Genomic DNA, 13610 nt, shown 5'->3' with positions numbered 1-13610 from the left:
TGGGTCATTAAAATATTGACGTTTTTATTTCACAAATGAATTGAAGAGAAAAACAAGTCACAAAATGATTTTTCCACAACCATCTTACACTCTGTGCCATTGTATTCATTGTTAAAGTTTTTTTTTTTACATGTAACCATTAACTAGACTGAAGAACCTACAATAAGTGGGTTCTGAAACTGTAATGCCAAATCCAGACAATGCAAAAACATTGGGCTTGTAAAGGAAACTTGTTAAAATCTGTACTCATTTTGCAATTCCTCATGCATATAAAGTTTAGACATATCTGCATTTTCTCTCCACAAATTTCTGAAAAGTATGAATTTGAAAACCCCCTAGGATTTGAGTTTCTAGAGTCCGAAAAGGCCTTAACTAAAACAGGAGTAAAAATCACCAATTAGAATTGCCACTTCTTTCATTCAGAAGAATCAAGAGAAACAAAAGGTGAATTTAACTTTGCACAAGGCATCAATTTATTTCAGAAGTAACAGAAGTTAGAGGAAAGGATTTCTTAAAAACAATTTCCCAGACTGTTTGAATTCTATTTTAAACTTTGACTTAGATGAAGGCTGTCAAATCTCCTTGAATTAAGTGTAATCTCTTGGACACATCCAGAAGCAATCCAACAAGTCTAAAACTTGATTTTCACACAAGGGGCTTTTAATAAAAACATTAAAGAAGAAAAAACAGACTTACTATATGAAAGCCATACTTTCTTACTGAAAAAAACAACTCTTGTAGACGGGTGCAATATCCAACATTTTTACCCTAATGTTTCATGAAACAGTATTTTACAGTAAGTTACAGTATTTTGTAAAAAACTGCACAAAATAATTGATTACTTCAAAAGGTCTGGCTATGGAATAAATTGTCCCATTTAGTCTCAATATTCAACAGTAAAGTGTTGGAAAACTCAGCCACGGTTTTTCATTACAGAAGTGAAACTTACAAGCTTAAAACCAAATATCTCCCATTATACATCACAGCCTAATGCCAAACCCTTTAAAATTATTCTGGGCTTTGTATAGAAATATACTTGAGTTAAAGCCCAAAGGCAACAATAAGAGGTACATTAAAAAAAAGTCAAAAGCTGCTCATGTTTTCCCCATTGATACCGTTTTCCAGTTTCATACAAATAAGTCATTTGCCATCTCGAGCCAACAATTTTTGAAAACAACTTTGTTCATCGGGAGAGCTCATCAGTTACTTAAACATGTCAGCGAACCTTGTTCTCTTCCTTTTTATTTCAATTGTTTTAAGAAACAGGTACATGGACAAATTCACTGTACTCCAGGGGAATGTCCCTTAGAAATCACCCTTTCAAATGAATCTTACCAAGAACCTTTAAACCATTATCACTTTGTTTTCTCTAAAGATTGTGCTTTTGTAGAAATAAAATAAAAACATTACATTGTTCTTATGGGTGTTGAGTTTCTTGAAGGTTTATTGGCTTGGTGATGAAGCCTTCCCTTTTGCTTTAATAACACTGTTCATCTCCCTACACACACACACACAAACAGAAGTAACGTATAAATTAAAATTATCAGGCTGCTTTACATTCAGTAAAATGAAACAAAAAGATGCAGCCTCAGCTTGGCACTGGCTTGTGGTCAGTCTTGCCGTTCGTTTGGATCCATTTCGAGACACTGTATCAGACGATGGCGTTCGTTCCCCTCAGTCCCACTCCCCGTGCAAACTGCTCCAGGAGGCCGGAGATGGCTCCAGACGGCCTGGGAGCGGTCGATTTCAAGCCAACCGTGGAGCTGTAGGCTGCCAGGAACACCTCTCTCACCGCTTCGAGTCGAACCTGTCGCTCCGAGGGTGGGGGACACCTGCAACACAATGGGGGCAAGGCTGGTAACACAAACCTGCACAATTATGGCAACATCAGTTCAGTTCTCCCTCCAGTGGTTTCTTTTCAGAGCCCTGAACTTTTTTAATCTCCAGTTCCAAGATGAATGTAGTATATACCACAGACAAATAGAACAAGAAGATCCGAGAAAACGTGCCATGATCAGGGCAAAACTGTTTCTCACACTGCAATGCCACAAGGGAAACTGGTCGAGTGTGATCCTCACAAGCTTTCAAGACGGCTGTTTTTTTTGTGTGAAACTTCAAAGAATTGTTGTCATTCTCAAATCAGCCCATCTACTGTATAACAGTGTTGAGCCAGTGTAATATTACATGAGAAAGCCAGGACAAAATGGACCACGGCATAGTTCAGAACTCCACAAGAGATCCCTAGGATCCATTTGACTGTGCCTGCCATTCCAGTGGAGTCCTGTAGCAATTACGCCACTTGGGAACACAGTAGAATAATGTACAATTTAAAATGCATGGGCTGAGTTTCAAAGCTTCCTGCACTTGATTAAGAATTCAAAGGACTAGAATAGTCAAAACAAAATATGAAGTAGATTTGAGTTGTGCTTGGAATTTCGTTTGGCTTCTAGAAAAGTTTTGCATTAGAGGAAAGAAGCTACAAAAATCACGTAAAGACAAAAAAAAAAGGGCTCCCTCCAATCTGTAGCCATTCAGCCCATTGGTACAGTTTGATAACTACTTGCTCTGAGGATCTTGTCTGTTTCTTGAACGAATTCGGGGCTTTGGTTGGGTGGCTTGTTCTACATTCTCACAACTTAAAATTATATATATAAAATACAAAACATCACATGAATGTTGATTAATGAAACCACAATCAGCAACTGCACTGAAAGCTCAACATTTACAGAATAGTTTCAGCTCCAATTTAAATACATCCATGCACACTCCTAGCCTATTCTAATTGGAACATTGCACAAGACGGGGCCAAGTTCTACTGTACAAGTTTTCCCCACCAGGCGCACAATACCCTTGTCAGAAGTGAAGAGTTCACTACAGAGGATTAGAGCTCTACACGCAGAAGGTGGGAACACTTAATTAGATAGAAAGAGATGCAGGTATTCGGCATAATTCCAAAAGAAATCTGCAAAATGTTCCAGGACAAAATGCCATCTCTTCACTCAACCAACTACGCAAAGAGAGCAATGTTAAGATTTCTTTGTAAAGCCAGAGGATATACTAGTACTGAACTACATTTGCATGCCAAATCTAAAGTAGATTCAGACTACAGCTATACTTCACAAAAACCTTGCAAATTAAAAATTCATTGAAGATCCTACAAAGCAGAAAAAGCAGACTTAAGCTAGTAACACAATATTTGAGGACTGATCTGGGTGTTCAAATTGTGCCATTTTATCAAGATTACTTGGACAAAAAAAAAGTACAAAAGGTACTTGGATATACACATGATTTTGTATCTATAACTCAACCTCAAACATCCAATTCAAATTAGCTTGGAAAAATGTCACAAAAGAATGCAGGAGTACAAGGTACCATGTATTATAGGCTGAAAGAACTCATAAGGAAAAAAAAAAACTGTAGGAGATTTAAATTGAAGTAATCCAATTTTCGAAGTATAACTAAAAAAAGGATAGGAAGCCCTTCGTGGTGCAGACACCAAAGGGAGTTGGAGCTTATGTGCACAGGCCATTAAATTCAGTTGTAGATACTGATTGTACAGTACTGAAAGAATGCAAAATGAAGTGACTCACATCCTGACTTTGCATAAGTTTTATGAAAACGTGGGTATCAAATACTGAGAAATATACTCAATCTCCTCCACAACAGGACAGAAAGCAATCCGGAACTGACATCTCTGATGTCCTGATGTCTCGTCTCGTCTCATAAAATGAGAAACTGGATCTGGTGTACAGATTCACTACTTCAAGGAGTGAAATAATTTATCCTACTTAAAGCCTTTGTTCCAACTGAATCTTGTTCAATAATCAGACTCAGCTAGTTGTTTGAGTGTACTGATTTTTAGTTGATCTCCAAGAGATGCTTATAGGCTCCAACCTTACCCAGCTTCCAAATCCAATCTGTGCAGTGTTTTCTTAACATCCCGCACTGCTAAAAGATGTATTTCTAATTAAATATTACCAGTTACCTTTTATAAGTTATTTCTGACAGTTTGATAACAGGTATCTTGGGTGACAAATGCTTTGTTGCTGAAACATGGAAAGTTTAATGCTATTAGTAACTGATTCCTTGTACAAACCTACATATTCAGACTAATTTGTTTCAGACAGTTCATTTGGTGTTTAATCCTCTGGAAGATCAATGGGCATCATCATAGGGATGTTTTAAACAGATACAATTCTAGTAAATACGTTGACTTGTAACAGAACAATACAGGAAAGCATTGAAGTCAAAATGTCTAGGAAATCTGCAATTTGCAAGAACTACAAAAGCAATACAAATCTCCTTCTCTCTTGGGGACACACGAATGGTACAATAGAAAAGATGAAGAAGTGGTTAAAGTAAAGGTTTGCTACAAGCTCCACCATATTCATGTGAGCTGTAATTGATGACCTGCTGCATCTCTCTCCAGCTTCTATAAAACAATAGCATGTACAGATAATGTTTATTCAATTAAATGCACTGCTCTGTTAGCACTCAATCTGGCATCTTGATCAAGCAGAAGCTGAATTTCATATAATAGATGGGAGGAGTTAACAGGCAAAGTCCTCTGAGATCTCGGTATTAAAATCTCTAGCTCTGTGCAAAAATACATTAGGATGTAGAATCCCACTCATCTGATCAATTTTAAAAATAAAAGATTCTTTAACCACTAGATTAATCAAAATTAAAACGCTTCTTTACAAACATGGAGAAGTAAACTGAAACTAGCACTCTGGCTACAGAATACTTATGAACAAGCAATTTTGGAAAAACAGCTTTTCAATGGCAACTTTAACATTTAATGAAAAAAATTATAGGTTAACTAGAAAGAACCCAAAACACCTTAAACCCTAGAATTCCTCCCAAAACTAGATTACATCATTCTGTACTGTTCACTCAACAGTACCTTACAGACAATCGTTGAGGAGTGTATTCACTTCGGAGGTAATTCAAGAAACAGTACAGAAAATGTCAGGGGGTGGATCCAAGGTCTGAAGAGAAATGGAACCTGATTCCTGTCACTCATTTAGTAAAGGCTTCACACTCTAAAGTGAACTGCTGTGGAAAAGCCATTCCAAAAAAAGATTATACTGTTATCTTCCACTAGGAAGTGTTTTAAGGGAAAACATTTTAGGGACAGTTCATGACATTTAAATTAATGCTTGCACAAGAACCGATCTCAAAATCATTGTAATAAAATTATGGGCATTGCTTGGAGAAGAACTGACTAAAATCAAAGTTTAAAATTGGCATTACTGTGGGAGCCAAAGCGATTTTAAAAAAACAAGACAGGCAAACCAGATTATTCTATGCTATTTGTAGCTCAGTACTTAATCTCAACGCAAACCTTCAGTACTCAACTATCTCAGGAAACTGAAGAAGCTTAAGAACATCACAGTGCACAGCTTTCTTAAGATGTGGTCAATGTTAACAATATTAAAGAGTCTGTCGGGGAAGCTACTCCTAACAGAATCTGATTTCTGATTGAGCTCTTCTGGAATAATCTTCTGGTGACGTTCACTCAGAATAAACTAACTTTTGAATAATTGCAATAGACATTCAGTTGGTCTTATTTGCAGGGAGTGAGACTGCAGGAGAGGCTTCTCCACCACCCATATTCCCAGACATTACTTCCAAGAACTCCGAAAGACCTGTTGAAAATTAAGCCGATAATTACTATCAAAACGGCAATTGCAATCAAATCGGTTTGAGTGCTTCCTTTTCAGGGCACTTACCTCCTAATGGGCCGTTATGACCTTGTCAAAAAATGAACAAAAGTAATGTCATATAAAGAATTAAGACATTTCTACACAGTGCACAGTGTATCTATTTGGACTGGAGAGTTTATACTGTGCATTTTGATCACCTATATTTAACTGCACAAATTTCTTAGCTTTACTCTTGATAAATGCTAGATACTACTAACCCTAAGGAGCATTTATCAAGCTTTCAGAATTTTTTCTGGACGAGTTCAAATATCAAGGGGGCTAAGGTGAAAGAAATCCTTATGTGAAAACGAAAATCCTACCAGGAAATCAGGGAATTGCCTGGTAAACACTGCACCTCTTGCGCTTTTAAACTAAGCCTGCCTGAGCTCCATGCTGCCCTTGCTACGCACTGCGACAACTAGGACTCACATCCTGCCGCTGGTTGCATCGTCCTGAAAGCTGAAGGGGAGGGGAGACTCGGCAGTGAGGATGCCCTGGTCATGAAGGCTGCCACAGCCCGACACAATCTGCCAGCTGCCGTAATCGGTGGATACTGAGGAACCGGACCGTGCGTACTCGCCGGCAGATCTGTAGTGCAAAGAGAGAGCAGAGCGTCAGGGCATGCGGGGGCTGGGCCAGCAAAGTGCTCACCATGGGCATGACTGACGGCGTCTTTGTGGTGGGGGACACTCATCCTAGCTGCACTCCATTTCAATTAAAAGATTAAAAATAAATCCCCCAGCTACTGGGCCTTGAATTTAGTACGAACTAGGTGATTAAAATTCTCAACATCCTTGGAGGGTATGTACAGCCAGCCCTACAATATCAAAGGGCAGCCTTATGGTCTTGTGGACGGATCCTATGTCACGAATAGAAGCACAGCAGTACGTGATAGAACTTGAGCTCATACAGGGATAGACTACATTAACTGGGATAGTTAATTACTACGAATTTATTAAATATTCCATTTTAAAAAAACAGCTTTCCTAAATTTACTACATGTCAAAGGAATTATTGGCTATGCATACAGAATACATAAATGCATCCCTCATTACTTTGGGAGTTAAAGGTTTTAAAGTTAAGGGGTGTAAGCAACAGGCACAGAACTGACGCTAGATGTTCCAAGCTATCAAAAGAAAAGTTCCCTTTCATGTTTCTTGTTGATTGGTTGGATACTGATTTATCACCATCAATCCAGGGATGCATTTTCCTCAGTTGCTGTTTAATTCAAATTTACATGCTATAATCACAAAGTACATGGATACTTATTATCCTACTAGGCCAATCTCATTTATGCTATCGTTGAGAGACTGCAAATATTCAACTGTATTTAGTAAATTACATTGACATTTTGTTTGGAGATCACAAAAGCACCTGGTAATGATTTTGCTCAGCGTGCCTTGCCAGAAATGCATTCAGCATACAGAATTAGCATAGGCAGTTTTGGTTCCAATAGCATCTCCTCAGAAACGTGTGTGGGATATTGTCCATCTGGGATTGTACACTGCAGGAATATTCATACTCATGATTAATCAGTTTTAAAACACGTTCAAAACACAGCAACATTTCATAAATACTGCCATAGCACCCAATTATTGCAAGGACTTCCTCTTAAATTCTTGCAAGAAAAGATGATCTGAGGTTAACAACCACAAATTCATATTGTAGTGCAAGATTCCTATAAATACTCCAATACACCAGTGTGTAGAGAACCAGAGCTAATGTTCTGAACGACTTTCATTGTGGAGCTCAGCCCAAACAAACTGAAGTACAGGGTGAATTTTAGAGTCAAGAGGAATTATGACACAAATGCTGCTGTGCTTGGTGAAAGAGAGGTAGTGCCCCAAGATTACTAAGGGAACATACATTCCACCCCAGGCTCCCTTCATCTCCTCTCCAAAAACAATAAGGGCTTTCAGCTCCAGAGTCAACCTCTCCAGCCCCATAAGGTCTCCCTGCCAACTGTTTGGTGGGGAAACAGCAATAGCTACAGTATGAACATAAACTAAAGAGGTCACTATTGCTGCAAGTAACTGCGTTTTAATATCGCAATGCACAACATTCATGCATTTTATGGGCAGCTCATTCAGCAGCACTGACTGTAACCAGTTCATTTTAACAAAGGCAAACTGCTAGCAGCTTTATCCCTTGCTGCAACATCCTGTAAAGACTGCAAAAGGTAACTGGAATGGCAATAAGGCTGATGCTCTAACACTTTAAAATGCCAAAAGCCAAGAATTTCAACAGAGCAATCAGAAGGGATATTATTGGGATTCAATGGCTTAAGACAGAACTTACAATTTATATCAAAATGTGCTCTATTACATGCAATGTTATCTGTCTGACAGCAATTCTGTCTTTACAGTGTAGACCAGTCCTGGTTTGCTCCTGTAGCCACATCTACACACATTCTGATGTACTGTTGTGTAGCAGCATGGTCCAACTTAGGTCCTGGAGGGCCAGTTCCTGCACATTTTGTAGGTTAAATTTAAAGTAGTAGCACCTGAAGTGCTGGAAGAACACGGTTTTATTTTAACTATTCTTTTATCACTTAAAATAAGGAATTTACCCTGCAGCCCCACTAGCCCTCCAGGAACAGCAGGTGAATGAAACTGGTATAACCAGTAGAATTAAACCTTCCAAAAAACTCCTAATATTAAAATTGAGTTGATCTATCCTTATATTCCCTTAAAGCTTTTGCTATCTATTGTATTTCATGATACAGTGCAAAATAGACTAAAGAGTTAAGCAGAAACAGAATATTGCTTAAAAAGCATCATGCAACTGGCTCCAGAGGACATCATGCTTTTACATATTATTGTTACACTTCCTTCTTCCACTCTGCATTGTGTGAATTAATCCAGAAACAAGCAGCTCTCCAGGGCGTGAAAATGCTTTAGATTATAATTAAAAGGCTTTCCCAGAATAACCCTCTTATCCCAAAAAAAGGGGGGAGAAGGCCATAGGAGAAATCACAACAAAAGCCTCAACCAGCATCAGGATAAAATAACTAATCAAATTATAGCAGACAAGACAAACAGTCCAATGAATCCAACACTTACGGCTTCATTTGTATTTGAAATTCCATGCAAGCCACACAAATCCTTAATGTCATCTTGACATTCAAGGACTTTCAGTAGCCCGATATCCAATATATTACCCTACACACAAGGGGAAGAGATGTTGAATCTTTTGCCTTTGTATGGTGAGAAAAAGTAATTTGATATTTGTCACTAATTCAAAGTGTCATCTGAAATACAGTAAGATTTCTAGTCAAATTCCCCCCCAACACCCTTTCAATGAATTTCAAACCTTGACAAGGACTTACACTTTACTAATTCCGTATTCGCTGCAGTTTAGTAAAAAAAAAACATTCTACACAGTAGCAGCTTCCTTATGTCTCACCTGCGTCCAGGTACAGCTAGCGGACTGCTCCCAGTCCATACAGAGCCTTGCTCCGATTGGTTGGAAGAAGAAGAGCTGGATGATTTGGCCTCTGACAGCCCTGGATGCAGCAGCTTGTCCTCTGGCTGAAGAGCTTTGCTCCACATAACAGTCTGTGGAGACGATGTCCTGCCTTTTCTCCTAGACAGACAATTAGCTCAGTCAAGAGGCTGAAGACTTTCCTCAAATTCTTCTAAAATAAAGCTTGAATTTTTACAAAATGAGTCTTGATTACGTTATCTTTAGATTTCATAGCACAGAATCCATAACGGATGAAAACTAACTTCTCTTCACAAAACATGTATGCATACAACCAAATTCTGATGAAGTAACCTGATGACTAGCTTTGTACGTGTTCCTCAGTCTGGTGATAACTTGCATCCTCCCCAAAAGTCCAAACACATTAATCACACAGAGAGGATATAGACAACCACTGGTGTGCTACTGGGGACAATGAACTGCTTTAACAAAGAGAAATGATGCAGTCTATTAATTGGGGCAGCTGTGGTTAGAATCCTGCATTAACTGGACAATTGTAGGTTCACAGCCCAGGTGATACACTGCTGTTATTCCTTGAGCAAGGTACTGTACTTGAATTGTTCCAGTAGAATATCCAGCTGTATGAACATATAGTCTAAATCCAAGCTGCTTTAGAAATAGGCATCAGTGAATTATATAAATGTAGCATTCATTATTACAATCACCAATAATTAAGTGAATCCTTATTCAGCCTTAAGAAAATGACTGTTCCTTTTTAAGTTGAAAAGTTAACGAGAGCAACCATGGCAGGTTGAAACAACCTTAGCACAGGACAGATCTGTGACCTCCTACCATACAGTATATTGTAGCGCAGCAAAACAGCACTGCAAGGTAATAACACTAGCTGGGTTCCACTAGCAGAAGTATTCCCCCACGTTATGAAAAGATACTGCTGTATGTTGCACAGCAGTAGGCCTTTGGCACTGCTCACCAGGCTGCCTGCGCTTGAGACCCTGCTGAGACTGGCTCTGCTCCTTCACAGTTGAAGCTGGATGCTGCTGCCGGGCTGTCTTCAGTCATGAGAGAGAAGTCACTGCTGAGGCTGGTGACGCTGCCCCGGTCTCTCTTATCTGAGAACACAAGGTCATGCGCTTAAAAGAAACCCACAGGGTAGCTTACACCCCAGACCCTGAAGCCACACAGATGTATACAGTAGACGAGGTGAAAGAAACAGAAACACAAATGTGTAAGTTTGTACAAAAAATATATATATATACATGTGCAATAGTGGAAATCAGGCAGACAACTGCCAGGACTTAGAATTTCCAATAACTGTTGGTATCTACCCAAGGCAAAAAAAAAAAATCCTAACCAATAACAGGTAAACCTGAAGGGACTTTATGGAGGCTATAAATGGAGGTTTATTCCAATAATTTATACCATTCAAACGTACTGCTGCAGTTGAAATTCTTGGGGACAGATATTTTGGTAAGATCAGAACAAAGAAAGGTGGAATGACTTCACAACTTAAAAAGCTGATTGTTTCCCAATCATTGATCACAGATCACACAATGTTGGGGAAGCACAGCAGCCCTCCAAAGGCTCTTGAGTCCCGCTTTTGATGTATGGCTGCACTGCCATCTGCCTGGGGTTTGCTTGTTGTCAGAGAACACCGTTTTCCTTTCAAGGTCCAAAGTCTTGCTGCCTGGGTTAACCGACGTATCCAACTCGCTGCCACATATCCCTGGCCATCACATGCATGTATGAGTGAAAGAGAGTATGTGCCAGCCAATCACCCGTTGTGCACCCTGGGCTTGCTGGGATAGAGGATTGTGGCTAGCCCAGGAGTAGCATGGTAATTGAAGAATGATGTAAGGGCAGTTTTGGAGCTTTAGTATTTCCAGTATTTTTTCATTGAAATCAATTCATTGCACTGTGGTTCCTGAAAGCCTTCTTGTAAGTTTTGTGCAAGAAGCAGATTCACAATGGATTATTAACCTCAACAGGAAGGAGCAAGCAAAGGGCATGTCAAGTTTATAGTCAGTGATGTGACCTTCACAGAAGTTTCAGAACAGGTGCTGACTTCTTTGAAACGTTAAGAGTTAAGTACTGTAAGTTTTTGTGGCGAGATATCTGCACAGTGTTGTCCATTTGCACTACTAAACATTTTCTCCAGGCAGCTTCACTGCATTTGTTGATCTTTTCAGCCTTAGGAACCTCCTGTTCCCTTTTGCAAATGCAGTTCGTGGAGATTTTCAGTTGGCCCCGATAAGCTTCTAAATTAGGTCTATTTTGGTAAGTTTGTGAAGCATGACGAATTTGCAATTAATGTTCACACCAGGCACATACCCCAGGTCTTCCCAGCCAAAAAAGTTTGTCGCTCCAGATCATTAAGTCTGGCACTCTAGTTGCTCATCTGATGTGATAGTCTTATCTTTCACATTAAATTGTTATATTTTTTTTTACAAACTTTTCAGTCCACGGTTAAGTGCTGGAATAAGCCTGCCTCAATGAGGAAACTTAAGGAGGTAAAAGATTAAAGAGCAGAACATTCCCAGGGGAAATGTCCCTTACAGAGATGGAGGAAGGTAATCTGCTAAAGCATTAATTTATACACACACCTGGCAGCAGAGGCTCTAGGAAAGCATGAGAGTTGGAGAAGCCAGAGAGTTCAAAACCTGCCGGTTCTGTCAAGATCACGAAATTACATACTAAAAGAAGGATGCAATGTGACCCGGGGTGCTTAATTATAGAGAAAATTGGATGCCTTTTTATAGAAAAAGCAAACACGATTGCCACAAAATTAAAAAATGCAAGAATGAACTGGTGCGGCACCAAGGATTTATTCTTGATTCAAGCTAGTGAAGGTAATGATCCCTGGAAGGTCTGTATGTAAACTTCTTAATAAATGAGAAAACTATACCCATCACACTCCAAAAATATAAAGCAAATAAGAACATTTCTTAAATGAACAGTCCATACATGTATGAAATGATGAAGGTGTCTTCTGGTATTGCTATTATTGATTTGTAGTTGGGCATGTGAGCATTCATACCTATAAATCGATAAAAACTGTTAATCAAGGAATAAATAAGGGTGGGCACCACTCATGAAAAATGCAAGTCTAAGGAACAGGTAAACCTCTTATATGATCATTGACAGAGTGACCACTGTCCAGGACACAGGCAGCACAAGTCTTTCAGGTTTGTATAATACCTTCTTTCTTCTGAAAATTGAGAAAACCCACACAAGATTTACAAGTGGAACAAAGCCCTTTACCACTCCCTGAAAAAGTCTTGCAGAATTGAGCTGATTACCAGCATGGAAAGTAAAAGGGTAACCCTTACAAGTGGACAATGTGAAATAAGTCAAAGTTCAAGATGGGTGCCCAGAAAGCAAGCTTTTAAATTTGACCTCTTCTGAAATCTTGGGTGATTCTTTGTATAAAACATTATTTTATTCTTTAATTGCTACAGTATGTTACTTATTTAAATAGAGCCTTCTTCCGAAATGATTCCAGTTCTAACCTTCCTGATGCCCTCCATAATATTCTCGTTTTGTTCCAGCTCACCCATAATGTTATTTCGATTGAGCTTCAAATGTATGTTTGGCTAAGTGTTTGCTTACCAAATTGAAAAAAGAGAAAGGGATGTCAGCTTAATTAACTTACGTAACTGACAGATCTCTTCAACTGTAAATTCAGTTTCCCTGCACTGTGCATTTTTCGCTCTGAAAGGCAAAAAAAAACACCTTAAAGTTCAACAAATTCTAGATTTAAGAAAATACAGGCATGAAATCAACACCATAGGTCTCAATTTGGGAACTCTGATTAAAACACACATTTTGTTTATATGGGCATGCTGTGTGGATATCTAGAGATGCTAATCCAAACTAGCATTCCAAGTTAAAATACATAAAGGAAAGAAGTGAATAAGAAGGTACACTCAAGTACCTACTTAAGTGTCTATGGTTTTACATATGCATACTTGACCTTCACCTAGTCCCCCACAAAGCCTTAGAAAGCCAGTAGTCATTGGCCAACAAGGTATAAGGCAACTGAACAGACCCAACGGAGATAAAATAACCCAAGCATAAACTATATGAAAAAAACAGTGATCCATTTAAATGGATTACCTTTAGTACATAAAAAGGTAGACAACCCTTGGTTATCTTGACCAGACTGATACACCATTTGAACTCTGAAGGTAACCATCAGCATTTGGGAAGTACTTGCCATCTAAATGTTTCTGGATTTTCCCTCAAGTTAAGTACTTTTGGAAAAAAACATCTGTACAAATTGTATGTTCTCATGATTCAGAATAACTGCGAGGTCAATTCTGAGAAATAATTCCAAGGCGCTTAAAGAGCTTACCTCTGTTTCTTCATTACGGAGAACTTTTCTGAAGTGATGTGCTTCAAAAAATTGAAGCAAAAAAAGAAAATCTATCAAAAAGGGGGGAAAAAAAATAAGTTATAAAA

The 13610-nt window shown here is 38.8% G+C and overlaps 1 protein-coding gene across 3 annotated transcripts in view; it reads right to left on the bottom strand.

The window, feature by feature from the left end:
- mtmr14 (myotubularin related protein 14) overlaps positions 1 to 13610 on the bottom strand; it is a 28259-nt gene continuing 14649 nt past the window's right edge. The window contains exons 14-19 of one of the 3 annotated variants that reach the window (XM_088636738.1): positions 13504 to 13574; positions 12802 to 12860; positions 10123 to 10261; positions 9114 to 9293; positions 6138 to 6296; positions 1 to 1832 (exon numbers count right to left, since the gene is read on the bottom strand). In XM_088636738.1, coding sequence (XP_088492864.1) covers positions 1652 to 1832; positions 6138 to 6296; positions 9114 to 9293; positions 10123 to 10261; positions 12802 to 12860; positions 13504 to 13574 — 789 coding nt within the window. In that variant the 3' untranslated portion in view covers positions 1 to 1651. Of the gene's footprint in view, positions 1833 to 6137; positions 6297 to 8770; positions 8870 to 9113; positions 9294 to 10122; positions 10262 to 12801; positions 12861 to 13503; positions 13575 to 13610 lie in introns of those variants that run through there. The other 2 variants (XR_015939658.1, XM_088636739.1) reach the window with 2 other exon arrangements.

Source organism: Lepisosteus platostomus, chromosome 6 (assembly GCF_059453375.1).
Source record: "Lepisosteus platostomus isolate fLepPlt1 chromosome 6, fLepPlt1.hap1, whole genome shotgun sequence".
NCBI classification, from domain to species: Eukaryota; Metazoa; Chordata; class Actinopteri; order Semionotiformes; family Lepisosteidae; genus Lepisosteus; species Lepisosteus platostomus.
Note: the sequence above shows the minus strand (reverse complement) of the source record. Positions and strands in the feature narration are given on the sequence as shown.